Genomic DNA, 25,499 nt, shown 5'->3' on the forward strand with positions numbered 1-25,499 from the left:
GCAGCAATCTGCATTTTGTTGGGTAGCAAAAGAGATTAGAGATTATCTATTCATTGAACACAACTTTGCCCTCTATTGTGTAGATTATTCAGCCGACCCCATTAAGTTGGGCCAAGGGCTTCTTCTTTTTGTTGTTGTTGCTCTAATGATGGAAGACTTCCTCCTACCTTGGAAGAGGCAGCAGTTTGGATTAAATATTATTTTGGAGAAGAAAATAATATCAGCTGAGTTGGAAAATTGGCATTATGTGTCAGTGTATCACCTGTGGACAGAAATAAACAGATTAAGACAAAATTCCTCATTGTAGCAGTCATCAAAGAAACAAGCTATTCCTAAATGTGCTACCCTCTCTTTATCTGGTTCCCAGAATTCTAAAGTAACACTTGAACACAAGAAACGGGGCATCCAGTGATGCAGTAAATGAGTAAAGAATGGCTAAAATGGTCAATTGGGCTTTCAAATACTTAATTTTGACCCATAAGTTGGTTCTATAGGCATTAAGTTTTTCTTGGGTTTATTAATGTGAAGGGCCAAATTTATAAGCCTATAAAATGGGGTAATGAAAGTACACAGGACCAAGGTTAAACTCATTTGATGGAATTCTGTTTTTATTTTATTCAATTTGAGTTTCCCAGAGTGATTAGGAGTTCTTTTGTGAGTCAAATTAAGAATTTAGGAAGGTCTGTATAAACATATAAGCATCCCCCACCATTTAGCTGATGAATTGATGAACAGAATTTTGAGTTCTGTTTACTGCTCCAGTGAGCCACAATGATAGCATGTCCCCTTTTCTCTCTCACATCTAATGTGTTTTCTTCTCTTCACTTTCTGCCTTTCTACTCCCAAGAATACATTCCCCCATTCAACCTGATATTCTTTTCTTCTCCCAACAATATATTTTCTCATTCAACTTAGAGTTCAAGAATATCTTCAAAAATAGATTCAATTATCGCCTAACCCATTCTTCTTCATCTAATCTTCGAACATTCTGTCCCAAGCCCAAAATTTCTTTCTTTTTTCTCTTTCTATTTTTGTACTCCCAGAAGAAAATACAAAATTTCAAACTCAGATCTCCATTAGAACTATCCCAAACATTATTCTCATATTTTTACTTACGTACAAGTTTCATCCCCATCCAACCAATATAACCTATGTTCTTGTGTACTCCAAATCAACTACCCACACCTAAAATTCTAAAATCCAAACCTTTAGAATTGAGATCCTGGCACTGGCCCCTAGCTGATCCTACTCAATCAAGGGCTACACCATCCAGCTTTTGTGGACAGCTCCAATCCCTAAAGCCTGCTCCTGCTTCCCCTTGCACATTAACATGTGAATTGGTGAGACTGCAGTGTGATGGATACCTATCTAATAACAGGGCTTCATTCGAGGATTGATCCCAGATAGAGATGAGTCCAGTCATGGTGTTTGCATGTACAAGCAATGAGTAATATGTGCTAAACATGGGACTAAGAACTATTCTAAAGGGAATCAGTGTTTGCATTTGTAAGACATTCCTTGAGGTATCAAGCAACTCCAATTATCAGATAGCAGTGGATAACCTCAACAGAAAATTCCAGGACCTTGGTGTGCCTAAACCAACAACAACAAGAACACAATCCATACTCTACAGAATGGGCCACTAAAGAGGAGTTTATCCATAACTGGAGAGAGCAAAACCAGCCTGCAATGTATGTTGCAGGATTAGCATGATAACATCAATGCCCATAGATGGAATAATACATCCAGCAGATTTTGATGAAAGGCTATGCAACTCAATAGTGACACAGATGGACATGGAAAGGAAGATATATCACAGATGGTTCATTTTAGCTTCAACTGGACACTTCTGTTGGATGAAGGGTCTATCCTACCTTAGGGATCTTTTCCCCTTTTCCTAGGATTTCTAGAAAGGGTTTTTTGTGATTGCCTTTCTATGTATGCTCTCTTACTTTTTAAAACATGAAACTTACCTATCAGGAAAAGAGAAGGAAAAAAGAAGCAACTGGTTCCACCATATGAGAAAATTCAAATCCTAGTAAGTGCTGCCATGCCTTGATTTTTCTTATCTGCTCGATACTTCACACGTGAAGTATCTATAGTAATAATTGGAAACCCATACCAGCACTTGATGTCCAACAAGTTCAATCAAAGCCTACTCGATTGAAAGTACTCTTAACAGATTATTTTCTGCACAGAGATGCACATGAGAGAGAGAGAGAGAGAGAGAACACTCACCATGAGCTAAAATCGTTTGGTCATCATGCCTGCTGTAGACGTCAATAGAAATTCTACCACCACCACCTCCACCCCAGCCATTACCTCCTGATGCACTTATCCGACCACATCCAATCCTGCTCGACAGGGAAAAATATGCTTCAGAGAAGGAAATATTTCCAGCAAGATAAATGTGAAATTTAAAAAGTATCTGTATTAACAAGATGCGTAAATGAAAGAGAAATAGGATACTCCACGGTTGGGAAAGAAATGGCAAGATCAGGAATGTTCAGGCAGACTTCTTAAAACCTAAGGCATCACAATATGGAAAAGTACAAAATTGTCATACCAGCTACTTCAGTATATGCAGCATCAGGAAGAATTCTTGTCAGGCAGGATACAGAAGAGAGTCAGTTAACTTGGGCAATATATTTCCCATGTTCAAATCTTGAATTCAATTCTGCTGTATGGTTCAATTTAAAGGGCAATAAAATGAAGTGAAATTCTTGCAACCATGATTGAGCACCCCTAAAATCTAATCAAAGAAGGTAATTAACCATCTCAATTAGTCTTATTTCTTTTCCTTTACTTCAGTCCAACTAAACAGAGGCTTCAGCAATATGGTGAGAGAGTACGACAATTGTATAGTCCCAGGAAAGGGTGAGTAATACCTTTCTTTTGCATCAGAAGATCTTTCAACCAGTTAAAAATGTTGAAAAGGAACTAAGATCCTTGAAACCCAAAAAGAATAGGCCAAAACATGGTATCCACCTAACCAAAGCCCTTTCCTTTTACCTTATTTTTGTCTTATATCCATATGTAATTTGAATGGAAACAAGAGCATGTTGGATATCTTTACATGCTTATAATTAGTAGCAGTGACATATAATCAAGAAGTTAGCTCCTTTCTCCTTTGATTCATAAGTGGATGGAGGACTGGAAACCAAGCAGAGATGAGGTCTGTTAAGGCTTCAATCAGTATTAATATCCGTTTTTTATTTAGTAGTGTCCCTTGAGCTGGTCCTAACAGTTTGTCGACTACAACATGGCTTTGCTGCCGTCACATTTTTCTGCCAGTGTCTTCCAATTTTCTCCTCGGATTGGTCTGATTTCACTTTTAATTAGCTCTTTCTCAATGACTGTGAGAACCATATGAAAATTAAAAGCTTTGATTGGTTGCACAGGAAATTAAAGGGAGCAGAAATGAATTTTTTACAAACCCATAATATTAATCATCATCCACATACAACAACAACAACAACAACAATAAGCCTTTTCCCAACTAAATGGGGTCGGCTACATGGATTCTTGCCCTCCAATCGGTTCTGTTCAAGGCCATGCTAGATACAAGGCCTAAGCTATACATATCATTTCTCACCACTTCTCCTAAGGTTATCTTAGGTCTACCCCTAGCTCTTCTAGTTCCTTCAATATGGATTATATCACTTCTCCGAACAGGAGCATTTATAGGTCTCCGTTGAACGTGGCCGTGCCACCTCAAACGACTTTCTCTAAGCTTATCACTTATAGGAGCAACTCCCAGACCAACTCTAATATGATCGTTTCTTATCTTATCCATCCTAGTTTTGCCACTCATCCATCTTAGCATCCTCATTTCTGCTACACTGAGTTTATCTATATGATTCTTCTTAACAGCCCAACACTCTGCACCGTACATCATAGCTGGTCGGACAACAGTCCTATAAAATTTTCCTTTAAGCTTTAATGGAATACGCCGATCACATAAGACCCCGGATGCACCTCTCCACTTCATCCACCCTATTTTAATTCTTTGGGAAACCTCATCTTCTAAATCACCTCTTTTACTTATGATTGAACCTAGGTACCTAAAACAATCACTCTGAGGAATCTCTTTATCGTCAAGTATCACCACTTCATCATCTGCCCGATCATGACTAAAGTTACAAACTAGATATTCTGTCTTCGATCTACTAAGTTTAAAGCCTTTTGATTCCAAAGCTACTCTCCATGATTCTAATTTGGTATTAATCCCCACTTGGGTCTCATCAATCAACACAATATCATCCGCAAAAAGCATACACCAGGGGGCCTCATCTTGAATGTCTTTGGTTAATTCATCCATTATCAGTGCAAATAGATATGGGCTTAAAGTTGACCCTTGATGTAGCCCAACTGTTATCGGGAATTCATTACTTTGTCCCCCCCTTGTTCTAACACTAGTCACCGAACCATCATACATATCCTTAACTATATCTACATATTTACTTGCAACACTTCTTTTCTCTAGTACTTGCCAAATTAACGCTCTAGGGACTCTATCATAAGCTTTTTCTAGGTCAATAAATACCATATGAAGGTCTTTCCTACATTCTCTATACCTTTCCATAAGTCTCCTAATTAAGTAAATAGCCTCCGTTGTAGATCTTCCCGGCATAAACCCAAATTGGTTCTCCGTAACTATAGTTAAGTGTCTCAACCGGGTTTCAATTATTCTCTCCCATAATTTCATCGTATGGCTCATCAATTTAATGCCTCTATAGTTATTACAACTTTGAATATCTCCTTTATTTTTGTAAATTGGAACCACAACACTTCTCCTCCAATCATCTGGCATTTTCCCTGTGCTCATAATCTTATTAAACAACTTAGTCAACCAAACTAGTCCATGGGTTCCTAAGCTCTTCCAAACTTCAATTGGGATTTCATCGGGACCTTGTGTCTTGCCGAGTTTCATCCTCCTTAAAGCTTCTTTTACTTCGGACATCGAAATTCTACGAATATAAGTTCGGACACCAGTGCCTTGGTGAAAAGTGTAATCGTCCGAAACATAAGTGCTTGAAGAATGCTCATTTAGTAAACTAGAGAAATAGGTTTCCCATCTTTTCTTAATATCCTCCTCACAAACTAATACTTTACCATCTCCATTTTTAATACATCTAACATGGTCAAGATCTCTACTCTTCCTATCCCTCATCTTAGCTATCTTATAAATAGATTTTTCCCCTTCCTTTGTGCCCAACTTATTGTATAACTCTTCATACTTCCTTTCCCTTGCTTTTCCCGCAATTTTCTTAGCTTCATTTCTATCTAACCTATACCTTTGAAGATCCTCAACATCCTTAGTTCTTTGCCATGTCTTAAAACTAGCTTTTTTATTCCTAATGGCAGCTTGAACCTCACTATCCCACCACCACGTCTCTCTATAAGAATGGATCTTTCCTTTTGATTCACCTAGAACATCTTTAGCCACTTTCTTAATACACATAGCCATCTCATTCCACATTGCATTGGTATCCCCTTTAAAATCCCATTTTCCTTGTTTGACTACTTCATTAACGAAGGATTTAGAGTACTCTCCTTTCAAATTCCACCATCTTATTCTGGGATAGTTTACCTTGGACCTTTTATGTGTTCTTGGGACTAAGCACATATCCAAGACCACAAGTCTATGTTGTGCAGTTAAGCTTTCCCCCGGTATCACCTTGCAATCCTTGCACAACAATCTATCAGTCCTTCTAGTTAGGAAGAAATCTATTTGGCTTCTATGCTGTCCACTTTTGAAATTAATCATCATCCACATGACATCTTTAATTACTATTATCAATCAAACCAACTTTTATGGGTGTAGTAAAAGAAATCCAAAAAAGTTGAATTCACTAAGGAAAAGGGGAAGGCTGTAAGACCTGGAAATCAGCCCAGTTGCAGGGTAGATTAGGACAACAGTATCAACTTACTACACAAATGTTTCTCCACTCCCTCACACTAATATGTGGCAATTATTCCATATAAGTCACTTGGCATATTGAGCAATTGGTTGTTGACATGCCAACTGGAAGCACAATGATGGGGTTTGGCCTCGCTAGTTCTTTGTTCGCATTTAGCAGGAAAGAGAATTTCTCAACCACTTAGTCTTTATTGTTCTCATACCTCAAGACTATAAACTTCCATCATGTCTGATCTGGATATTCTGTGTGGTAGGCTGATGTTTCAGCAGTACTCTTCAATTGGGAAGCAGCAGTTACCCAGCTACTTGATTGTATAAGGGAAGAGTAAAATGGCGGACCAATTCAATATCATGTTAACCCTACAAGTTATGATCGCCAGATTCAATATTTTTCAGTTGGAACCAGCAAACTTTGACTAGAAATGGATATGAGCCGGCTTATAATCACCCTGAATCAAATAAATTTTTAGACATCAAAACAAAGATCACTTTGCTACTCTTTGGCTTTTACTGAGATTCTATCACAATAAAAAGCTATTAAAATTTTAAATTTGAAAAAAACATACCATTTGAAAGTTGAAAATCACACCTATGACCGGAATTTTCTTCCTCCCCCCCCCCCCAACTGGGGAGTTCACTTTTTGAAATTATTTATCCTTTTAAAATTTGAATTGGTAACTACTTTAATAGATACATCAGAGGTACTAATTTATGAATAATATCATACATCAATGGAGAGATAATTACAAAGTACAACAAAAACAATAAGCCTTGTCCCAACTAAATGGGGTCAGCTACATGGACTCTTGCCTTCCAATCAGCTCAAACTGAGGTCATACTAGATAAGGGCATTTAAGGGCCTCCATTGAATGTGATTGTGCCACCTCAATTGATTTTCGAGTAGCTTATCATTTACTGGAGCTACTCTCATACCAGCTCTATATAATCATTCATTTGTCCTTTTTAGTTTTGCCATTCATCCATCTTGGCATCCTCATTTTTGCTACACTAAGTTTATATGATGTTTCTTAACAACACCACTTGGCAAATACCTCATAACTGGTCAAAATACGGTCCTATAAAAATTTCCTCTGAACTTTAAAGGAATATGTCGATCACATGAGACCCAAGACACACCTCTACAATGCATCCACCCTATTTTAATTCTTTGGAAAACAACATCCATTATATCACCTTTTTTTAATTTATGGTTAAGCCAGCAACAACAACAACATGCCATGTCCCAATTAAATGGGGTCGGCTACATGGATCCTTGCCTTCTAATCAACTCTATTAGACAACATACTAGATACAAAGCTTGAGTTATGTATATCCTTTTTAGCTACTTATCTTGAGGTTATCTTAGATCTGCCCCTAATCCTTCTAATTCCCTCAATATGGTTTAAATCACTTCACCATATAGGAGCTTTTAAAGGCCTTTGTTGAAAGTAGTCGTACCACCTCAATCAACTTTCTCCTAGCTTATCATTTGCCGGAACTGCTCCTAGACCAGCTCTAATATGATCATTCCTACCTCATTACTCCTAGTTTTGCCACTAATCCATCTTAGAATCCACCAAGGCACCTGCTATTAGATGTCTTTGTTTAAATCATCCATTACAAGTGCAAATGAAAACGGGCTTAAAGCTGATCCTTGATGTAGTCCAACTGTAATCAGAATTCACCACCTTGTCCCCTCCCCCCCCCCCCCCCACACGAAAAAAATAAAAAAATAATTCTTACACCTGTCACTAAACCATCATACATATCTTTAACTATGTCCACATATTTACTTGAACATTTATTCTCTAGCACTTGCAAATTTAATGATTTAAGGGCTCTATCATGAGCTTTTTCTAGGTTAATAAATACCATATGAGGAACTTTCTTACACACTCTAAGCCTGGCCATAAATCTCTTAATAAGGTAAGTAGCTTCCATTTAAAACCATTCTAACATAAAACCAAATTGGTTCTCATTACTAGTAGTTTCTTGTCTCAAACGGGTTTCAATTACTCACTCCTATAATTTCTTAGTATAACTCATCAATTTTATGCCTCTATAATTATTACAACTTTGAATATCTCCTTAATTACAAAGTAATTTACTTAAACGAAGTATGGGACAAATTAGTGTCAACATTGGTTCAAAGCCAATAAAAATGCGATAAATAAATAAAAAGAAATTGATAATGGATAAAACATATCACCTTGCACAACGGCAACAGTTTCCTAGACCCTTAGAAGAACCACTATAGGCAACGCCTTGACAACTATCTTTACAGCTTCTTTTTTAAGGCAAGTCAAGAAAATTAATTAAAGGTAAAGATCCTCACCATACCCAAGAGCTACAACAAAATTAAAAAAGCAACTTAACAAGCAAAAACGCTGGACACAAAAGTTTCACAGTTCTTGATATATGCTGCACACCCATTGCAGCTCAACTTTTAATTCGTTGCAGTGAGATATGGTTATATCCCTTCACCCTGGTAGTACAGGAGAGCCGGTTGCAATCCATTTATAAACTCCCTTCTGCTCCCCTCGAACTGTCATCTTGGTTTTTCTTAGGGAAAAGTCACACAAATCAAAATCAAGAACTCAGACGGTGTCTTGAGTATTAAGTTGAGTTCAGCAAATAAGAGGCCAAACACTTGCTGAAATTCTTAACTCATTCCCTGGGCCGGATCAGAACTTATGAGCCAATACTAATAGCACTACAGTCAACACCGGGAATAGAAACATAGGGTGATCAATTTTGAACATAGATCAACAAACTTGGCATCAGCAATAACAGATCAGTGAAACCAGAACCCAAATCTCATGTGGCCTCAATAATCAATCAAAATTTTTAGAAGTACCAAATTAAATGAAATGGGTACAAGAAAGGGTTTCTTGAAAACTCGTTATGGGATTTGAGGGGCACAAATGGGATGATGATCTGTTATGGAATGCTAAGGATTAATGGTAACTGTATGGGGCTGGTGGGAAGTTCGTTGGTTACTATCTGCACTGGTTATATCAAGATTCAAAGTTCAAGATTCAAGATTATTGATGGCTCTTGGTCTTGAATCTTGATATCTCTCTTTTGCGATGGTTTGACATGGCTTATCTCAATCGGGTTTCAGATAATCTGTTTTGGTCAAAATTTGGAACGTTTGTATGGAATGGTGTAACAATGCACCATTTCAAGTTTGCAACAATCTATATTTCAAACTTAAAATAATCCATTCCTGAAATTGTTAAGATTTTCAAATTGATCTGAATCTTGGATGATGTATAGGGATGATGGTCCAAGTAAGGGACAAATCTAATGGTTAGGATTATCTTGGAGAATCCCAAAATTCAAGAAAATAGAAAGAGAAGGAGAAAGAAATGAGTGGAAATAATCTGTATGCACTAACCCTGTTGCAGATCTTGTTCATCGATGGAGGACCTTGATTAGTGGAAAAGGTAGACTGAATCCATAGCAAAAGCAAGGATCTAGGATTTGGACCACCAAAAACACCTTGTATTTTAAGCACCAAAGACCCCAGGTCTCTTGGACTGTAACCACCAAGCAGCAAAATCTAATATTTGAACAATTAGATCCGACATCTCAGGGAGAATTGCAAACTTTAATAATTCAGCAATCAAATCATGTATTCATCCCATCAACCGGGGGCAGGACTATTTAATGGGCCAAAAAGCCTTATACAGAATCCAATTTTAGAACAATTAGATCAGAGATCTCCGGAAGACCTGCAAAGCTTAATAATTCAGCAACCAAGTTGTGTATTCATCCCATCAAGATGAAGGGGAGAGACAAACAGCGGGCATTGTTTATATATAATGGTCTAAACAGCCTTACATTAGAAGTCCTACTTTACTTAGGACTTGAACAACCAAAAGAATTAATACACAACTCAAACCTTTAAATCCTGGAGCCCTACATAAGGCCTAATACTGATTAAAATAAACTCTCCTGTCCTTTAACTTAAGTTGGAATGACTGCTAACTTAAATTGAACCAAGGGTCAAATTAATTTGACAAAAAAGAACTAAAAGTAAACCATAGGAAATTTCATACATACCTGCATACCCATGTTTACGACAATTAGGTTGGCTGGTTGATGGTTGGAACAAGATGTCCAAGCGGACCAGTAGGCAGGCGCCCGATAGAGCCCTCGTACCTTTTTGGAGAGGCTCTAGTAGCCAAGCGGGAAGATCAGGAGGAATGAAAGCCCAATGTTGCATGTCCAGCCCCTGCTAGGGCTCTCAGATTCAAAAGTCAGCAGTTAGAAGCCTAAGCAAAGCCCCTAGGCTTGATGCCCAGCAGCACATTAGTTTAATAGTATTTTATATTTAGTTTCTATCAGTGCAAAAAAAATCGGTTTAGTAGCGGCATTATTGTGACTGTGCTTAGCTTTAAATCAGGGTCAGTTTAGTCCGTCATATTTTCTTTGTCTAAATCAGTTCTTTTGTTCTATAAAAGAATTGTAGTAAGTAGCCTACGATGGGATGTCCATGAAAGGAAGACCTACATCAAGTAAGTTTCTTTATTCCAGTCAAGTCCTAATTTCTAGATGACTTCTACTGTAAGGCTATAAAAAGCAGTTACCCACTGCCCCATAACACCACATGACAGTCCCCCTCCCCCACTGCTCAAAGAAAAGGAGGGGATCGATAGATTAGTTTACCCTAAATTGTTGTTATGAAATTCTACAGCTTTACTGCTAATTCTCTTACTCTCTTTACCTTTTTGAGTGAATAACATTTCAACCCTAGGAAGGTATCTCCAACGTACTTGATAAAAGGTTCATGGTGAAGACTGAAGACAAGCTGAAGAACTGCTGGCATTAACCTGTTACTGATAAAAGGTTCTTTTACCTTCTTTTTGTTGAGAATTCAGCCTACACACCATTAACCTGTTACTGCCTTTTTTAAGGACTGCTTGGCATGATCCATCACACAATTACTTTTAGCGTTTCGGCATTCGCAAAAGAACTCTATTTTCCTGAGTTACTGCTGCCTACTCCAGTATTACTGCTGTTTTTTAAATTTTGGGACTGCTTCATACTGCCACTGGTTTGTTGCTACTGCATGTTCTTCTACTGTTTTAACGGCTGGAAATCAGCCCCCTGCTTCAATCCTACTGGTTCTGTTGCAACTAGTTCTGCTTCTGATCGGTTGAACCTAGACCTGCTGATACCCTACAAGTACAGATTACCACCATTAAGTTAAGTAGTGTCTCAAAACTATCTGTTATGGCCTCAAGCTGCTGATGCCTACATCCATGCCAAGGAAAACTTAATCTGTGACTGCTCTGTAAGACTGTAACTGCTCATGATAAATGGATGGGAGAGTTCTATTGTTAACATTTGGTTGTGGAATAGTGCTGAGCAAGGTTGTCAAGGTGGCAAGGCGACCAAAGCGGTTGGGGCGAATTTTTTCAATACAACTACTTTTAAGCTGATAAATTTCTATTATAAGCTAAACAAACATTCAAGAATCACATTCATCTAAAGAACAAAGCATTCAATAATCGATTATTCAAAAAAGAACACAAACATAAGTTCATCTCATCAAGCATCTTAACATCTGTCTATAAACTATATCAAATTATAAGTATGAAAATGAAGTAGTAATTTTACATTTTTACTTACCTCTATGATAGTGTGATGCCAAATAAGTGCCTTATCCATTTAATGATTCATTGATTCTCAATTCCAAAATGACTAACTATTAAATTTGTATATGGCTTTGTAGAATAAAATTTAATTTTTAAAAAAATAAAGAAAAAATATTATCATGTACAAAATGTCAAAAAGGCGACCGTTTTGGCGTTTAGGTGGCAATAAGGCGCATAAGGCGACAGAGTGGTAGCAATTAGGGAAAAAGCGGGAAAAAAACTGCATGTCAACAAAGCAGTTCAAAACAAGGCAGTTGAAAAACCGCATTGCCGCCTAGGCAGATGCTTTGACAACCATGGTGTTGAGCTCTCCATCGCTGCCAATGCAATGTTTCATCTTCAGCAAAGGGAGTGTAGGAAGACCTCTATGAAAGCTACTCTGGGGCTAAGAACATCTCTTGCACCTATGAGTTGTATAAAAAGATTTCTCAGTTTTTTTCAGGGGGAGAAATCTCTGAATGATTACTTCAATACCTTCAAAGACTATCTTGAGAAATTACACTTATACCAGCCCATCACCACTGACCTTGAAAAAATGAAGGAGCATTGACTGAGTTTTATGTTGCCAAATTTTCGGCTGGACTTCATCCTGATTATCAGACGGTTAAGAGTCAATTGCTTAGTAAAGAAAAGGTGCCCTCACTCAATGAAGTCTTCTCTCGATTGAATAGGCTGGTCCCTAGCCCTTCCAAAACCTCAAATGCTTCCCCTAAGGAGAACTATGCTTTAGTTTCTGGTCGTGGAAAACCTTCCCCTAGAGGTCAGGGACAGATTTGAGGTCAGGGTCAAGGATCCGCTAAGCGTGGTGGACAGCAACTTGATAAGTCCACTTGCCAGTGCACCTTTTGTGGAAAGTCTAACACATTATTGACAAATGCTGGGCAACGAATGGTAAACCATAGTTGGCTTATGAATTGGCAAACATAAGATTTATGAAGAACTCTTTTGACCCCACCGGCAACCAATGTTTTAAATTTCACGAAATCTTGGCAAAATTTCGCCAAGATTTCGGTGTTTTGGTGAACAACAAAATGAAATCTGCTTCAAGGTCAAAAAGTCCAAATTTCGGTCAAAATTTTCAAGATCTCACCGAAACTTTAAGCAACAGTCCTTACCCTTATGACGCTTTAAGATGAGTTGGCTATTTTATGAGGATGATGCTACCTACAAAAGGGTAGCATCTGACCATATGGAGCACTATACGGGTTCGATGACATAGGCTGAGCATGTCCATCGTTCACAGAGGCAAGCCTACGGGGTTGAGACGATGGAGCCACCATGACACAGCAACTATTATTAGGTTATTCATAGGTATGATGTGTATTGTAAATTTGTAACTTGTAATTCATTCATATACTATTACGTTATACACTTATACTGTTTTAACCGTGTACCACTGACTACCGACTTCTACACTTGTATTTGACTACTTGCACATTGAATTTCAGTTGTTGCCTTTTTTGTTGCATTTTCATGAAGATCTTAGTATTCACTTGCATCATATCCATTTTAATATTGATTGAAATTCATGTTCAAGACTTCCAGTTTTGCCCATGTACAGCCAAGCATGTATTGATCAAGAACACCACTTTGGGTTAGGTTTAGGGAAAAATAACACTCTCAATCAATATATATATATATATATATATATATATATATATATATATATATCCTAGAATTTAGGAAAAGTTTCCCCGAAATTTCGGAATATCGATCATTTCAATTTAAACCGAGATGCAAAATTTCGAACCTTACTGACAACTCACCTAACTAGGAATATGGTGGACAGTCCACTAGTTCTGCTGTGAGATGACCGAAATTTTGATCCTTGTGGGCAACTCAATTAACTTGGCATTTGGTGGACAGTTTACTAGTTCCACTGTTTCCTATGAGAATTATCACATGCTTCTTAAGCAACTACAATAGCTTGAAACTAATTCAGCCTCCACCTCCACTGCTACCTTAGCTCATTCAAGTAAAATTGCTTTTACCACATCCACATCCACTCCATGGACCCTTGACTCTGGTGCTTCCTACCATATGACTGCTAAGTCTCATTTATTTTCTCCATTGACCAAGTGTACAAATTTATCTCCAGTTATTTTGGCCGATGGCTCCTCCACCAACTACTTGGACATGGAGCAGTTTCCCCTACATCTTCCATGCATTTATCTTCTATTTTGTTTGTACCTAAAATGCCTTTGAGCTTGCTTTCTATTAGCCAACTTACAAAATCCTTAACTATTCTATCACATTTTATTCCCTCTTAATTCTATTTTTAGAATCTGGGAACATGTGCGAGTGGGCAAGAACAGGGCTGCCAGCACTACTTAAACATGGTTGGAACTTCTGTAGTTTCTGCCTCCATACATACCACACCACTTCAGTGGCTCCGTCTTGGAAATCCATCTTTGTCCACATTACTACTTATGGTTCCTGGTTGTCGGTCTAGTCACTCTCTTCAACATGAAGCATGCGAATTGGGAAATCAACATAGCGTTACATTTCCTAGTAGTAGTACTCCGCATAGCTCATCTTTATTTTCCTTAGTGCATTCTGATATTTGGGGTCCGTGCCAAGTCAAAAATAGTGTAGATTCTTGTTATTTTGTGAGTTTTGTGGATGATCACTCTCGTTTGACTTGGGTGTACTTATTAAAGGATTGATCAGAATTTGTTTTTCAAAGTTTTTATAATGAAATAAAGACCCAATTTGATGCTTCTGTTAAAATTTTCCAGTCTAATAATGCCCTAGAATATGTTCGAACTGAGATATCTGACTATTGTTCATCCCTGTGCAACAAAATGTATTTTCTTTGGGTATTCACAAACTCAAAAAGGTTACCGTTCTTTTGATCTGATTTCAAACCAGTAGTTTGTGAGTGTTGATGATACTCCTTTTTACTCCTCTCATGATGATCTAACTATGGTTTTCCCTGAGGATGAACCTCCAACTCCTGCACTCCCTATTGTTCCTACTACTGAGGATTGGCCAGTGATTGATTGTGTATCAAAGGCGACAACAACGGCAGAATCCTCCAATGCGACCAGCTACTACCATACCACTCAGACCCTTCCGAATCCACCCTCTACCTCTACAGTCCTACTAACTTACCAGTTACTTTGTCTAGGCAAACACTCTTGTACTTTGACGTCTTCCACTGTTTATTCCATTGCTAACTTTGTTTCTACTGAACATCTACCTCCTTTGCACCAGTCCTTTGTGTCCTCATTGTCTGCTACCGTTATTCCAAAATCCCATCATGAGGCCCTTTCCCACAATAGGTGGAAAGCTGCTATGGACAACGAGAAGGATGCCTTGATATCACAAACAACTTGGTCACTTGTGGACTTGCCCCTGATAAAGAGATGGTTCGTTGTCCATGGGTGTACACTATTAAGTACCTTCTCAATTGATCGATCGAGCGCTTAGAGATAATATGGAGTAAAGTTGGCAAATATATTAGATATTGGTGGATTTTAAATCATGGCATTCAATCTTGCAGCCCAAGAAATCATGAAAAGTGAGATCTTAGCCAAATTGGAAATATGTGGAGGTCTAAGGAACAAAATTGGTAATAAATCTGAAACAGACCTACTTTCCAGTTTCCAGTTTTTCCAAAATTCGAAAGAATAAAGGTCAAATCAACGGGTAAAGAGAAGGGATTCATTGTGTGCGAGAGACATAAAAGAGAAGCCAGCCACAGAGAAGGAAAATAGACGGCGAATGCGACTCTCATCTCTCTCATCTCTCTCATCTCACATCCTCTCTCTCACTCTCCCTCATCTCACATCCTCTCTCTCTCTCTCCCTCTCTCCATACCCATATGCAGATACCATACTGGAATCAACAAGTTTACCACCATATGCTCAACCAATTCCATATGCATAGCCATAAGCCCCGTACAGCACAACCCCTTGGAATTTTCAAGATTTCACTGGAATTTTCAAGATTTTGGCAAATTTTCCAAAAATTCACCAAAATTTCCAGAATTACCAAAATTTCGCCAAAATTACCGAAAATTCGCTGAGATTTTTTTTTTCCATCATTTCACAAGCCATCTCATCTCAGTACTTACTGAGATGGTGTAATTCACATGCCCGTGACTCAACCTATGAGAATGTATGTTTTGTGATTATCAAGTTGCAATCTACACTGATAGTGATCCTGCCTTCCATGAGCGCTAAGCACATCAAAGTGGATTACCATTTTGCCCAAGATACTTTTCTGAAATAGAAGATTGTAACTCCCTTTGTTTCTAATACCAAGCAACTAAGAGACATCTTTACCAGCTCACTCTTCGGGTCCGCATTCAACTACTCAAGAATGAATGTTGCAAGCTGGGCATGGGAGTTATAAGCTCCACCTTGAGAGGGACTGTGCAAGATGATATGCTCCAGCCAGTGGATGGTTACTTTCTATTTGGGTCACTAGATGGACCCTCTTAAATGTAGTTCTTAGAGCCTCCAAATAACAAACAAGGAATAAATTCTGCTAACATCTACCAATACAGAATAGTGCAAACAGCAATAAGGAAACATTCATTGCATTAGATAAATTCTGGTAAGGATCACCAATAGGTACAGCCCTGTTCCTACTAGATGATACTTAATTCTTGGAATCAGAAAAACAAACTAAGGTTCTGTAATGACAAACAATACAGACCCAAGACCACGCCCGAGAGGTTGCCCTCTCCCAGCAAGTCTGCTTGCTCCCTCCTTTCTGCTATTCCCCCCACCCTTACATTCTCCTCTCTCTCTCTCATTACATACCCCCAACCTTCGTAACAAACTCTTACTCTCCTATCCAGTCTTCTTCTGCCACCTGGACTGTCTTTTCTGCACCTCTGCCCACAGCAGAATAGTGGTTGCTGTCCAATAGGGAGTTGCCATCTGTCCTCTCCCCTGCCCCTGCTGCGAGTGATGCTGTGTTCCTCTGCCTATCCTTGAGTTTGTACACCCGAGTAATGAGGGGCTTATCAGTCACTATTTTTGTTACTTACTATTTTTCTTATTGCTTGATTGACAAGTAATCTCCCTAGGATATTTCCTCTTTTTAAGTAGATCTATATTTTTTTCAGTAGATTTGGGAGATTCTATACGTCGTGCATTTCTTCTTTTTGTTGTAACTCGGTTTAGGAAAATTTTCTTGAGCTGAGGTTTGGGCCCTATATGATAATAAGTACATATGGGAGAGCCTCAATACACAAGAGCTCTCTCCCTCTTTCTTTCTTTGTCTTTTACTTCTTTTCCCCTCTTCTCTTCTTTTCACTCTCATCATCCCTTCTGGTCTGGCCTTCTAAATATCTGAAGTTGTTATAACTTATAGCCCCTATTACAACTTTAGGACTCCTATACTAAAAAGGACAGACCTAACCCAATCATAAACTGAATAGGAAAGTAAAGTAGTAAAGGAAATTGACATAGAATAGAACTCAAACTCAAACTAAAAAATCATATTAAAAAAAAACCACATATAAATATAAAAGGTCTATCCCTAGGGTCACTTACCCAAGCCCTATGGCCCCTATTCCGATCCAAGGGTATTTTGGTAATTTTTCCCATTCTGTAGTGTCCTAGGTTTGAGTCCCATTGAGTCCAGTTAGTTGTCTGGGCCCTGGATGTAATTTTATTTTATTAATTGTGTTTTATCGTGGAGTCCTTCTATAGGTGTGATTCCAAGTTGTGTTGAGATCCCCTAATTTAAGCCTACTTTTTATTAGGACTCCAGATCTACTCTTAGAATCCTAATCAGAACTCCCTAGAGTAAGTTATGATAGTGTCTTTGTTTATGTGAAAAGTTGTTAGTCAAGTCAAAGCTCTAATTATTAGAATTAAGAATTCAATTTGAAGTAAATTAGGTTTCCAAGTCTAAGTCGTAGATTGTTTATTTTTGAGGCTATAAATAAAGCCTCCTTACTCTGTAACTGACAGGTCAAATTGATTAATAAAATTTATGAGTTCAGAGGAAACATGCCGTGGGCTTCCTTGGGAGGTCTGCGGCCGCTTTGAGAATGTGTCTTCTTCAAGTTCAGCCATTGCTCTTCAATTCCAGCAGGAGATTGAAAACTCCAACATCCTACCTTCAACTCCAAGCAAGTAAACAACAATCCCAGCCGCTTCCCTAACCTACCCACAAGCTCCCCCACCCCTTTTTCTTCCCTGCGGCAGCGCTATACCCCCCACCCTACAACCTCAGATTCCCTAATCCTCTCACCCCCTTCCCATATAGGATCACACCTTTCTCCTTCTCAAATCCCTACTTTCAGTTCATCAAAAGGCCTTCATCCATTAGGTTTTCAAATTTTCTGCAATTCATCTTCAACCTCTAGAAATCCTAAACCGTAACCTTATTAGAAACCTAATAATATCCATTTCCCTTAACCAAACTTCAAACCCTCTCAGGATTCCCATCCCACTCCCATTCTGCCTCCCCCAACCCTAGTTGACTTTTCTAAGAGTCCTAATCCAAGGAGGATACTTCAAAACAAGCCCAAACCCATTAGGATTTGTCTGACATTATAAAACATCAACTATATGCCTATTTCCAGCCCAACCAAAACCCTAGGATCCAATTGCCCAAGCCCTAACTTATAAAACCTAATCTGAAATTACATTACAGCAACAGCCGAACCCTAATACCCATCATCCTAAGCCCTGAAACCTCATAATCCCAATCCCAACCTTCTATACCAGATCTGAACCTTAATTACAGCAAGGTTCCCAGCTTCAAAACCCAGAATTCTCCATTCCCAAACCCGGCCAAACCCTTCTAGGGCATTACCTTACCCTTCAAAACCCTAATTCCAATCATCCTAAGCCCTGAAACCTCATAATCCCAATCCCAACCTTCTATACCAGATCTGAACCTTAATTACAGCAAGGTTCCCAGCTTCAAAACCCAGAATTCTCCATTCCCAAACCCGGCCAAACCCTTCTAGGGCATTACCTTACCCTTCAAAACCCTAATTCCTCCAAGAAATCTTCGATTACAAGCATAATCCTAAAACTCTAAACCCTAGAATTTGGTTCACATCATACTCCTAAGGGAAGAAGCCCAAATTTGGTGATGAATATACAGCAAATCAGAAAACCGCAATTGCTTGGGTCAAAATTGCTTCAATGATGAACTAGACCCTTCCCTCTTTCTTCTTTCTGCCTATGATCTGCATCAAACCATATCCGTCCAACAGTTTGGAAAAGCTACAACCTATATTTGCCTGCACCTAGCCCAACTTTGGCCATAATCCTAAAACTGGTAGCAGCTGGATGACCCAGACCTATTTCCTTTTCTCAACTTTTACTGCTTAAACTTCTAAGAAATCAACCTAATGACCAATTTTTTTTAATCCCTGTCACCATTTATTCTGTAACAGTAAACCACTATACCCCACTTGATGTCTTTATTAACTATAAGAAGGGAAAAAAACTAATACGTTCCTAAAGAGATTATTTGTTTATCCCAGAAAAATCCAGGTGCAGATGAATTGTGTCCTTCATTTGGAAGGATAGAAATTAGAGATCATCAATTCTTTAATTATGCATTCAGTAATTCATTAGGAGATGCATATTTGGTAGGCCAACAAATGAAGCAAATTGATGACATGGATGCCAGTGACAGCTTTGGGTATGGTATTACCATAGGACTAATAACAAATTGGGGTGTCAGGAAGCTGGGATATAGTGCAACCATTTAGCATCTATGGGCTGAAAGAATTTACAGAATTTTTAAAGACAAAACAACAACCAGAGATCAGGTGGTGGTAGCCATTCTTGAGGATGTTGGATGAAGTTGCAAGGCCATAACATATACAAGAAATGAAACATTGAGTAGAAAAATGGATTATCACATTGCATGGAGCGATAGAATAGCTAAAGCCTGTGTTAGGTTTAAACCACCCCCACACATGGTGGCATTACACTGTGATGGAGCTTTAGTAGGAGCAGCAGCTTCTATGGAGGTTTAGTAAGAGATGCTGATGGAAGACTTTTACTAGCTTATGCAGGGAAATGAGAAAAGTCCTAGCCAGGGAATTACTAGCAACTCTAAAGGGGTGGGGTCAGCAATTAATGCCGATCATAAAGGTATCCATTTGATCTCATTCCTAGATGGCTGTGTTGATATTTTGAATGGAAGGATCCAAGAAACATGGATAGTACAAGGCATGAAGCAAGAAACAGTAAGAGCATAACCAGATAATGATAGGGAGTTTAGAGGCCTATGTGGAGGGAACAGAACACCCGTAGAGTTCAAGGCTGGAGTCAATGTGGAAAACAGGTATCTAGTGTGGTCACCTAACAAATTGCCTAGTCAACTTACTGATATGGCCCAACAGGATGCGATTCCTTTGTTTTTACAGCGTGTAATTGGGTTCTGGTTCCTGTTTGGGCAACGCATAGGAAGGAATGTCTTCCTTGTGTGGAGTCCCATCTCCCTCTCCCCCCCCCCCCCAAAAAAAAAATTAAGGGGTTCTAGGGGGTTGCCATCTATGTACATTTCCTTTTTCCAATCGAAAGCAAACTAATCCAAAAATAAGGGGAAAAAATAAGGTGCTCTAGTAGATACTTTTGTTAAACAAAGACCATGCATGATGGAGTTAAGACCCACAATTTAAAAAACTATTCATGGAGAGAGAGAGAGAGAGAGAGAGAGAGACAAATTTCCAGTCACAATTACTCTATTCTAGCAAAAATGACTATAAATGTGACGAAACAAGATTTATGAAGCCAACCCCATTAGTTGGGAACTTGGGATAAGGCTTAGATGAGTTGAAGCTGTATTTGTTATGTATTAAGCTTTACTCCATAACACTTCATATATGTTACAATCTACAAATCAATAAACGAGTTCACCACACGCACGCAAGATAAATTCCCTAAGTGCATGATTACAATGACATGGTTATTTAAATTTGGTCAGAGAAACCAAATTAGTCTGAGTGCTATAGTAACCAAAAAGAATGCTTTTTCCTTCTAAAGGTTTTACCACAATTATAAATGGAATTAAGTATGATTGACGGTCATGAGATGTCTGCAATGACCGTCTTCAATTTCCTAGTTCATCCATAAACAGTGAAGGAGGTATACAAGAGGATGTTGTCCAAAGGATTAGAGTGGGATAGACGAAACAGAGATAAACTTCAATTTGGCAGACCATACAAATCTTTTGCACCATCAAAATGACAAATTTGGTTAGAGCCAGCATTCCATTTATGTAGACTGTTAAGCAATATGATGCCATAAAGACCACAGGGTGGGAAAGAAAATAATATATTAACTTCAGAAAATGCATGAAAGTGAAAGTTACAGAAAAGCCAAAGAAGGAAATAAACAAACATTTGCAAAATTTTACAGAAAACGAGGAGTGAATTATAATAAGAACATAAGTGTCCAGATACTGACGAAGTGAATTATGGTAAGAAAGGATAACTGTGTCTCTTTCAATAATTAATTAGTAGCGGTAACTGGCTATCAACAGGACCCATATGAACAGCAGAAAGTCACATGAAACTTACTAATGCTCCGTTAATTTCAACAAGCAACAGGCGAGCAAAATGAAAAGAAGTTTCCAGTGAGAACCAGAAATGCTAACGCAGCATGTTTATAATGAGAGATTGTATGCATTAATAACTATCCGCTTAAACAAAAGTATGCCATAAAAGAAGAAATTACATTTTTCGAGAGTAGATGTAGATGCTCCCACCAGAACCACCTCCACCAGTGAGACCACCATCACCTCCGTCAGCTAAAACAGTCCCATTAAACTCAAGAAGGTCCTTAATTTCCAAGCTCACCCGTCCACCCCCACCCCCACCATAGTCTTCCTCCTTGCTAGTTGAGCCACCTTGGCTACCATAACTCCAAGGCTTTGTAAGCGACGACCAGGAGTAAGCATCACCACCCCATACATCATCTGGAAGCTTGGACTTATCAGTCAAGCAAGCAGCACCTCTGCCGCCATGACCCCCACCCGCACCATCAACGGCTTGCGGAGTACCACTAGTCTGAGGCGGAGGACTACCGCCTAAACCCGTAGTGTTGATAACGGAACCATCAAACAAACTCGCGTTTTGCGCAGTCAAAGAAATTGTCCCTGCCACAATAGACGCATTCTGGCCCAAACTAAAAACTCCAGAAATGTTGACTATAAATGAACACCCAGCGACAGGACAACGCACGGATACGCCGGAAAGGATTTCTAAACTGCCTTTCCCTTCTATGTACACATCATCCTTGAGCTGCAAACTAGTATTAAGCTTACAACAAGTATTCAGCGAACCAATTCCTTTGAGATCCTCCACACACGAAACTGATGGCGGATTGGGTGGCGAAGGATTTGGAGGCGGTGAAGGAGGTGAATAATCATGACTAAATAGATCATCGTACTGAAGAATCGAAAAATCCTCCTTCGAAGCAGAAACAACCCAAATTTGGGTAACAAAACTAGGGTTGACGACGAACAAAACAAATCCATAGAAGATAAACCAGAAAGCAGCTGCCGCCATCCACAAAGGTGGGAACTCATCACCACATAAACCTTAATTCTGAAACTAATATCATCTTAAACCCCTGACGCCCAAATCAAAACCCTAAACTCAATCAAGTAGGAAAAACTCTCATAGAACCATGAGAGAATTTAGAAAGCAAAACCTCTGCACATCTAAAAAACTTTTTCCCGAATCTCCGCTTATGTCAGTTATTGTTGCTCATAACTAACAACAGAACTCGATCGAACAAAGAACAAACCGTTCCTCCAAATCATATATTGCAGGAATCTGAATATCCACAAAAACAAAAGCCTTCCTTTTCTTCTCTTTTCTTCTCGGTTTGTCGTTTTAAATATTATGAGAAATGAAAACAGTGAGAAGAACGACAGAGAAGCGAAAACCTGGCCAGCAAGAAACTCTTAAAGTATGAAGTGTCGAAAGAACGGCTTTTTCGTTATTACAAGACACTCATACGCGTAACTAGCAACAGTGAGTCGTTTGACACGTGACCATGTTCTCTTATCTTCCACAAGGGTTCGAGGGTCGAACCAAAATCTGAATGGTTCAACCAATTCGAACCCGGTTCAACACACTCGCTTGCCTTTACTTAACGGCCGACCTTAGCTGTTATGAAGAGTTTTGATTGGCTGCGACAGGTGAACTGCGTCGGTCCAAGTGTCATTAATGTTTAGGGTTAGGTTTTCGTCGTGCGCGTGCCACGTGTACATTCTGAAGTGCTCGTGCGGCACATAGTTTGATTCTTACCAACGACAATAAAAGTGGTGGGGGTCCATAAACCAAACCACACCTTACGCAACCTCTCACGTCTGTGTATAGTTGATGCCCTAAAGAGGGAATATTTAATTTGGTAACCGTCCTTATAGTTTACATTATCGGAAAGAACTTCCGTGTGATCCAAAAAAAGGAAAAAGAAAGAACTTTCCGTGTGTTTATAATAAAGAAGATAACCAATTACTGCGTACGATACACAAGAAAGAAAAAGAAAGAATTTCCGTGTGTTTATAATAAGCAAGATAACCAATTACTATAAGCTAACTGATTTCAATATAAAGTATTTGATCAACACTACCACCTAACAATGTCGATGTTCCTGAGGTTCTGGACCCCATGACCTTGTTAGATTTGAATTCATGATGGGCAAGTCTTCTTTTTCAGCATAGTTTAAATAATGGAAAATTTTTGTTAGTTTAAATATTAGGGAAATTTCTTTCTCTCTTTGGAACTATTTTTTATCGGAAGGTGGTAGCTGAACGAACATGTGAATCTCTTAACTGAACGTTTCTTCATTTTTATCTTTTATTTATGAATTAGTTATGTTAACATTCTATCACCAGTTGTCATTTAATGACATTAAATTCTTAAAATAAAATAAAATAAACAAACAAACAAACAATAGAGCCTTTAACGTTAAACTTCTGTCGCCGTCTCTTTGGAAACGATGAATGAATCTTGGGTTAGTCATCAATGAATCTGTAGTTAGATGGCAACGCAGAAGAATGGTACAAGAAGAAGAACAACACCAAAAATATAAAAATAACAGCAGTGGTGGTGGTAGTAGTAATGGGGGAGGTCATTCTTCCAAGAAAAAATCCCACAAAGAGGTCTCGGGTTGCTCAACTAGAGAAGATCCGAGCAGCAAAAGGATGTGGTTCATGGCATGTCTCTCCTTGTTTTGTTATTCCACTATCTCCTCCTCCTCCTCCTCCTTCTCACCAGTCATCTTCTTCCTTGCTTTCCCTGCATTTTCAATTGATACAGCATCTCTCTTTGTAAGCCCTCTTAGGGTTCTATTCCAACTATTGATCTATTGGTTCCACCACGCGTTTTCCTGCTCCATGAATTATTGTCGCGTGTTCCAGGAGCTGAAGAGGGAAACTGTAAAATGAGATAGGAGGCATTGGTGACCGTGGTGAATTAGTGTTGCTAGAGGTGGAAAGGGAGACAGCAAGCACCTAAAACAGGAGAGAGAAAAGTAAGGGATGAAGTGGTTAAAATCCAGTAGAGGTTACTCGACTTTCTCCCAAAATAATAAAAAAAAAAGAAAAGGGCGATAACTAGTGATGAAAATAAATTACCCGTAAGTAACTTTCAAAATTTCAAAATTCAATCCACTCAAACTCAGAGATGTGTCTCTTCGTGCCACCTATCCACCCTATTCCTTCAATCATGTAGATTATTTCTTCTATCTTTTTGAGTATTAATCACTTTTGCTTGTCCGCACTTCCTAAACTTTCTCTTCTAAGGGGTCACATGGGATAACACTAGGGAGTGCCATAGTGTTTTGACTCAGCTGACGTGTTTTCCTGCATACTATCATGTTGCATTTGGTACTCTTTTATTGGTTAGGTTTGAGTTTAATCTCCTCAACTACTTCATGCATGCGAAATAAGTACTTGAGGTGGTTTGGCCATTTATAGCAATATCTGGTCTTCTATTTTCTCACTTCTTCTACGGTGTTCTACTCTGACTGGTCTCTCCTAATCTGTTCTTCATCTTAACTTTGCTCTCTGGGTACTTCGTACCTCATACCTTCTTCTTAACTTTCTCTTCTATCTTCACCTTTACTCCTTGACTTGACTATGGGGCGATCACCATCGTCTGGTTCCCGACCGCCGACTCGAAGTTCTTCTCAATCGGGTTTGCTGGGTCGGTCTCCGCAAGAGGGCAGTTCTAGGTCTTCTGATGGAAAGGCTCGGTTGGAGGCTGCTGTTTTGCGGGTGGCTGGTGCGGGGGTGATGGCAGTTGAAGGTTCACTATCTAAATTCATGCCTAATCAACTAAGCTCTCGGGTTTGCTTCGGATATGCAATGGGGTTCCCTAAGATCTCTGCTTCTATTCTTGTTGAAAAACTTGTTTCTTTGTGGAGCTGCTATGGAGCTAGTCTTATTCTCAGCTTTAATGGCGGACACCTTGCAATGGAATTCCTATCTTAAGATCATCGTAACCGAGTTCTTTCTCTTGCCCCTTGGTGGATTGACCATTTTCTAATTCATCTCTCTTTCTCTCCTTTCCTAGAGACGTATCGTCTGGGGGATCCGGCGCCTCCGCTGGCGGTGTGGGTCCAGATCCTTGACATACATAAAGAATTCTATAATGATAATGCAATCATTGAAGCTGCTGCTGTTATTGGCAAAACCGTTGATGTTCAACTACATTTACGAACACTTGGACTCTCTAAAGATGTAGCTCGGGTGAAGGTCATGGTTGATCTTGGTGTCCCAGTGGAGTTCCAGGTCTCTTTTAAAAACAAACAAGGAGACTTTTTCTACTCTAAATGTTTGTTTGAAGTTCACATGTTGTGTACCAGATGTGGCAGACTTACAAGATGCCTGACGGAAGTATTAACTTGGATTTACCATTAGGAGGGTTCTATCTCAGTGCTCGAACCTTACCTTTGTTGTCT

General features: G+C 39.0%; 1 protein-coding gene across 1 annotated transcript in view; it reads right to left on the reverse strand.

Annotated features, from left to right (window-relative positions):
* The window catches only part of LOC149011423 (uncharacterized), a 79,390-nt gene extending 56,847 nt beyond the window's left edge, over window positions 1–22,543 (reverse strand). The window contains exons 1-2 of the mRNA XM_089163241.1: window positions 21,261–22,543; window positions 2,239–2,354 (exon numbers count right to left, since the gene is read on the reverse strand). Of these exons, the coding sequence (XP_089019367.1) occupies window positions 2,239–2,354; window positions 21,261–22,093 (949 nt within the window). The 5' untranslated portion in view covers window positions 22,094–22,543. The remainder of the gene's footprint in view (window positions 1–2,238; window positions 2,355–21,260) is intronic.
* Window positions 22,544–25,499: the final 2,956 nt, after the last annotated feature.

Source organism: Hakea prostrata, chromosome 7 (assembly GCF_041222555.1).
Source record: "Hakea prostrata isolate BN-2017 chromosome 7, UWA_Hpros_2, whole genome shotgun sequence".
Lineage (NCBI taxonomy): Eukaryota > Viridiplantae > Streptophyta > Magnoliopsida > Proteales > Proteaceae > Hakea > Hakea prostrata.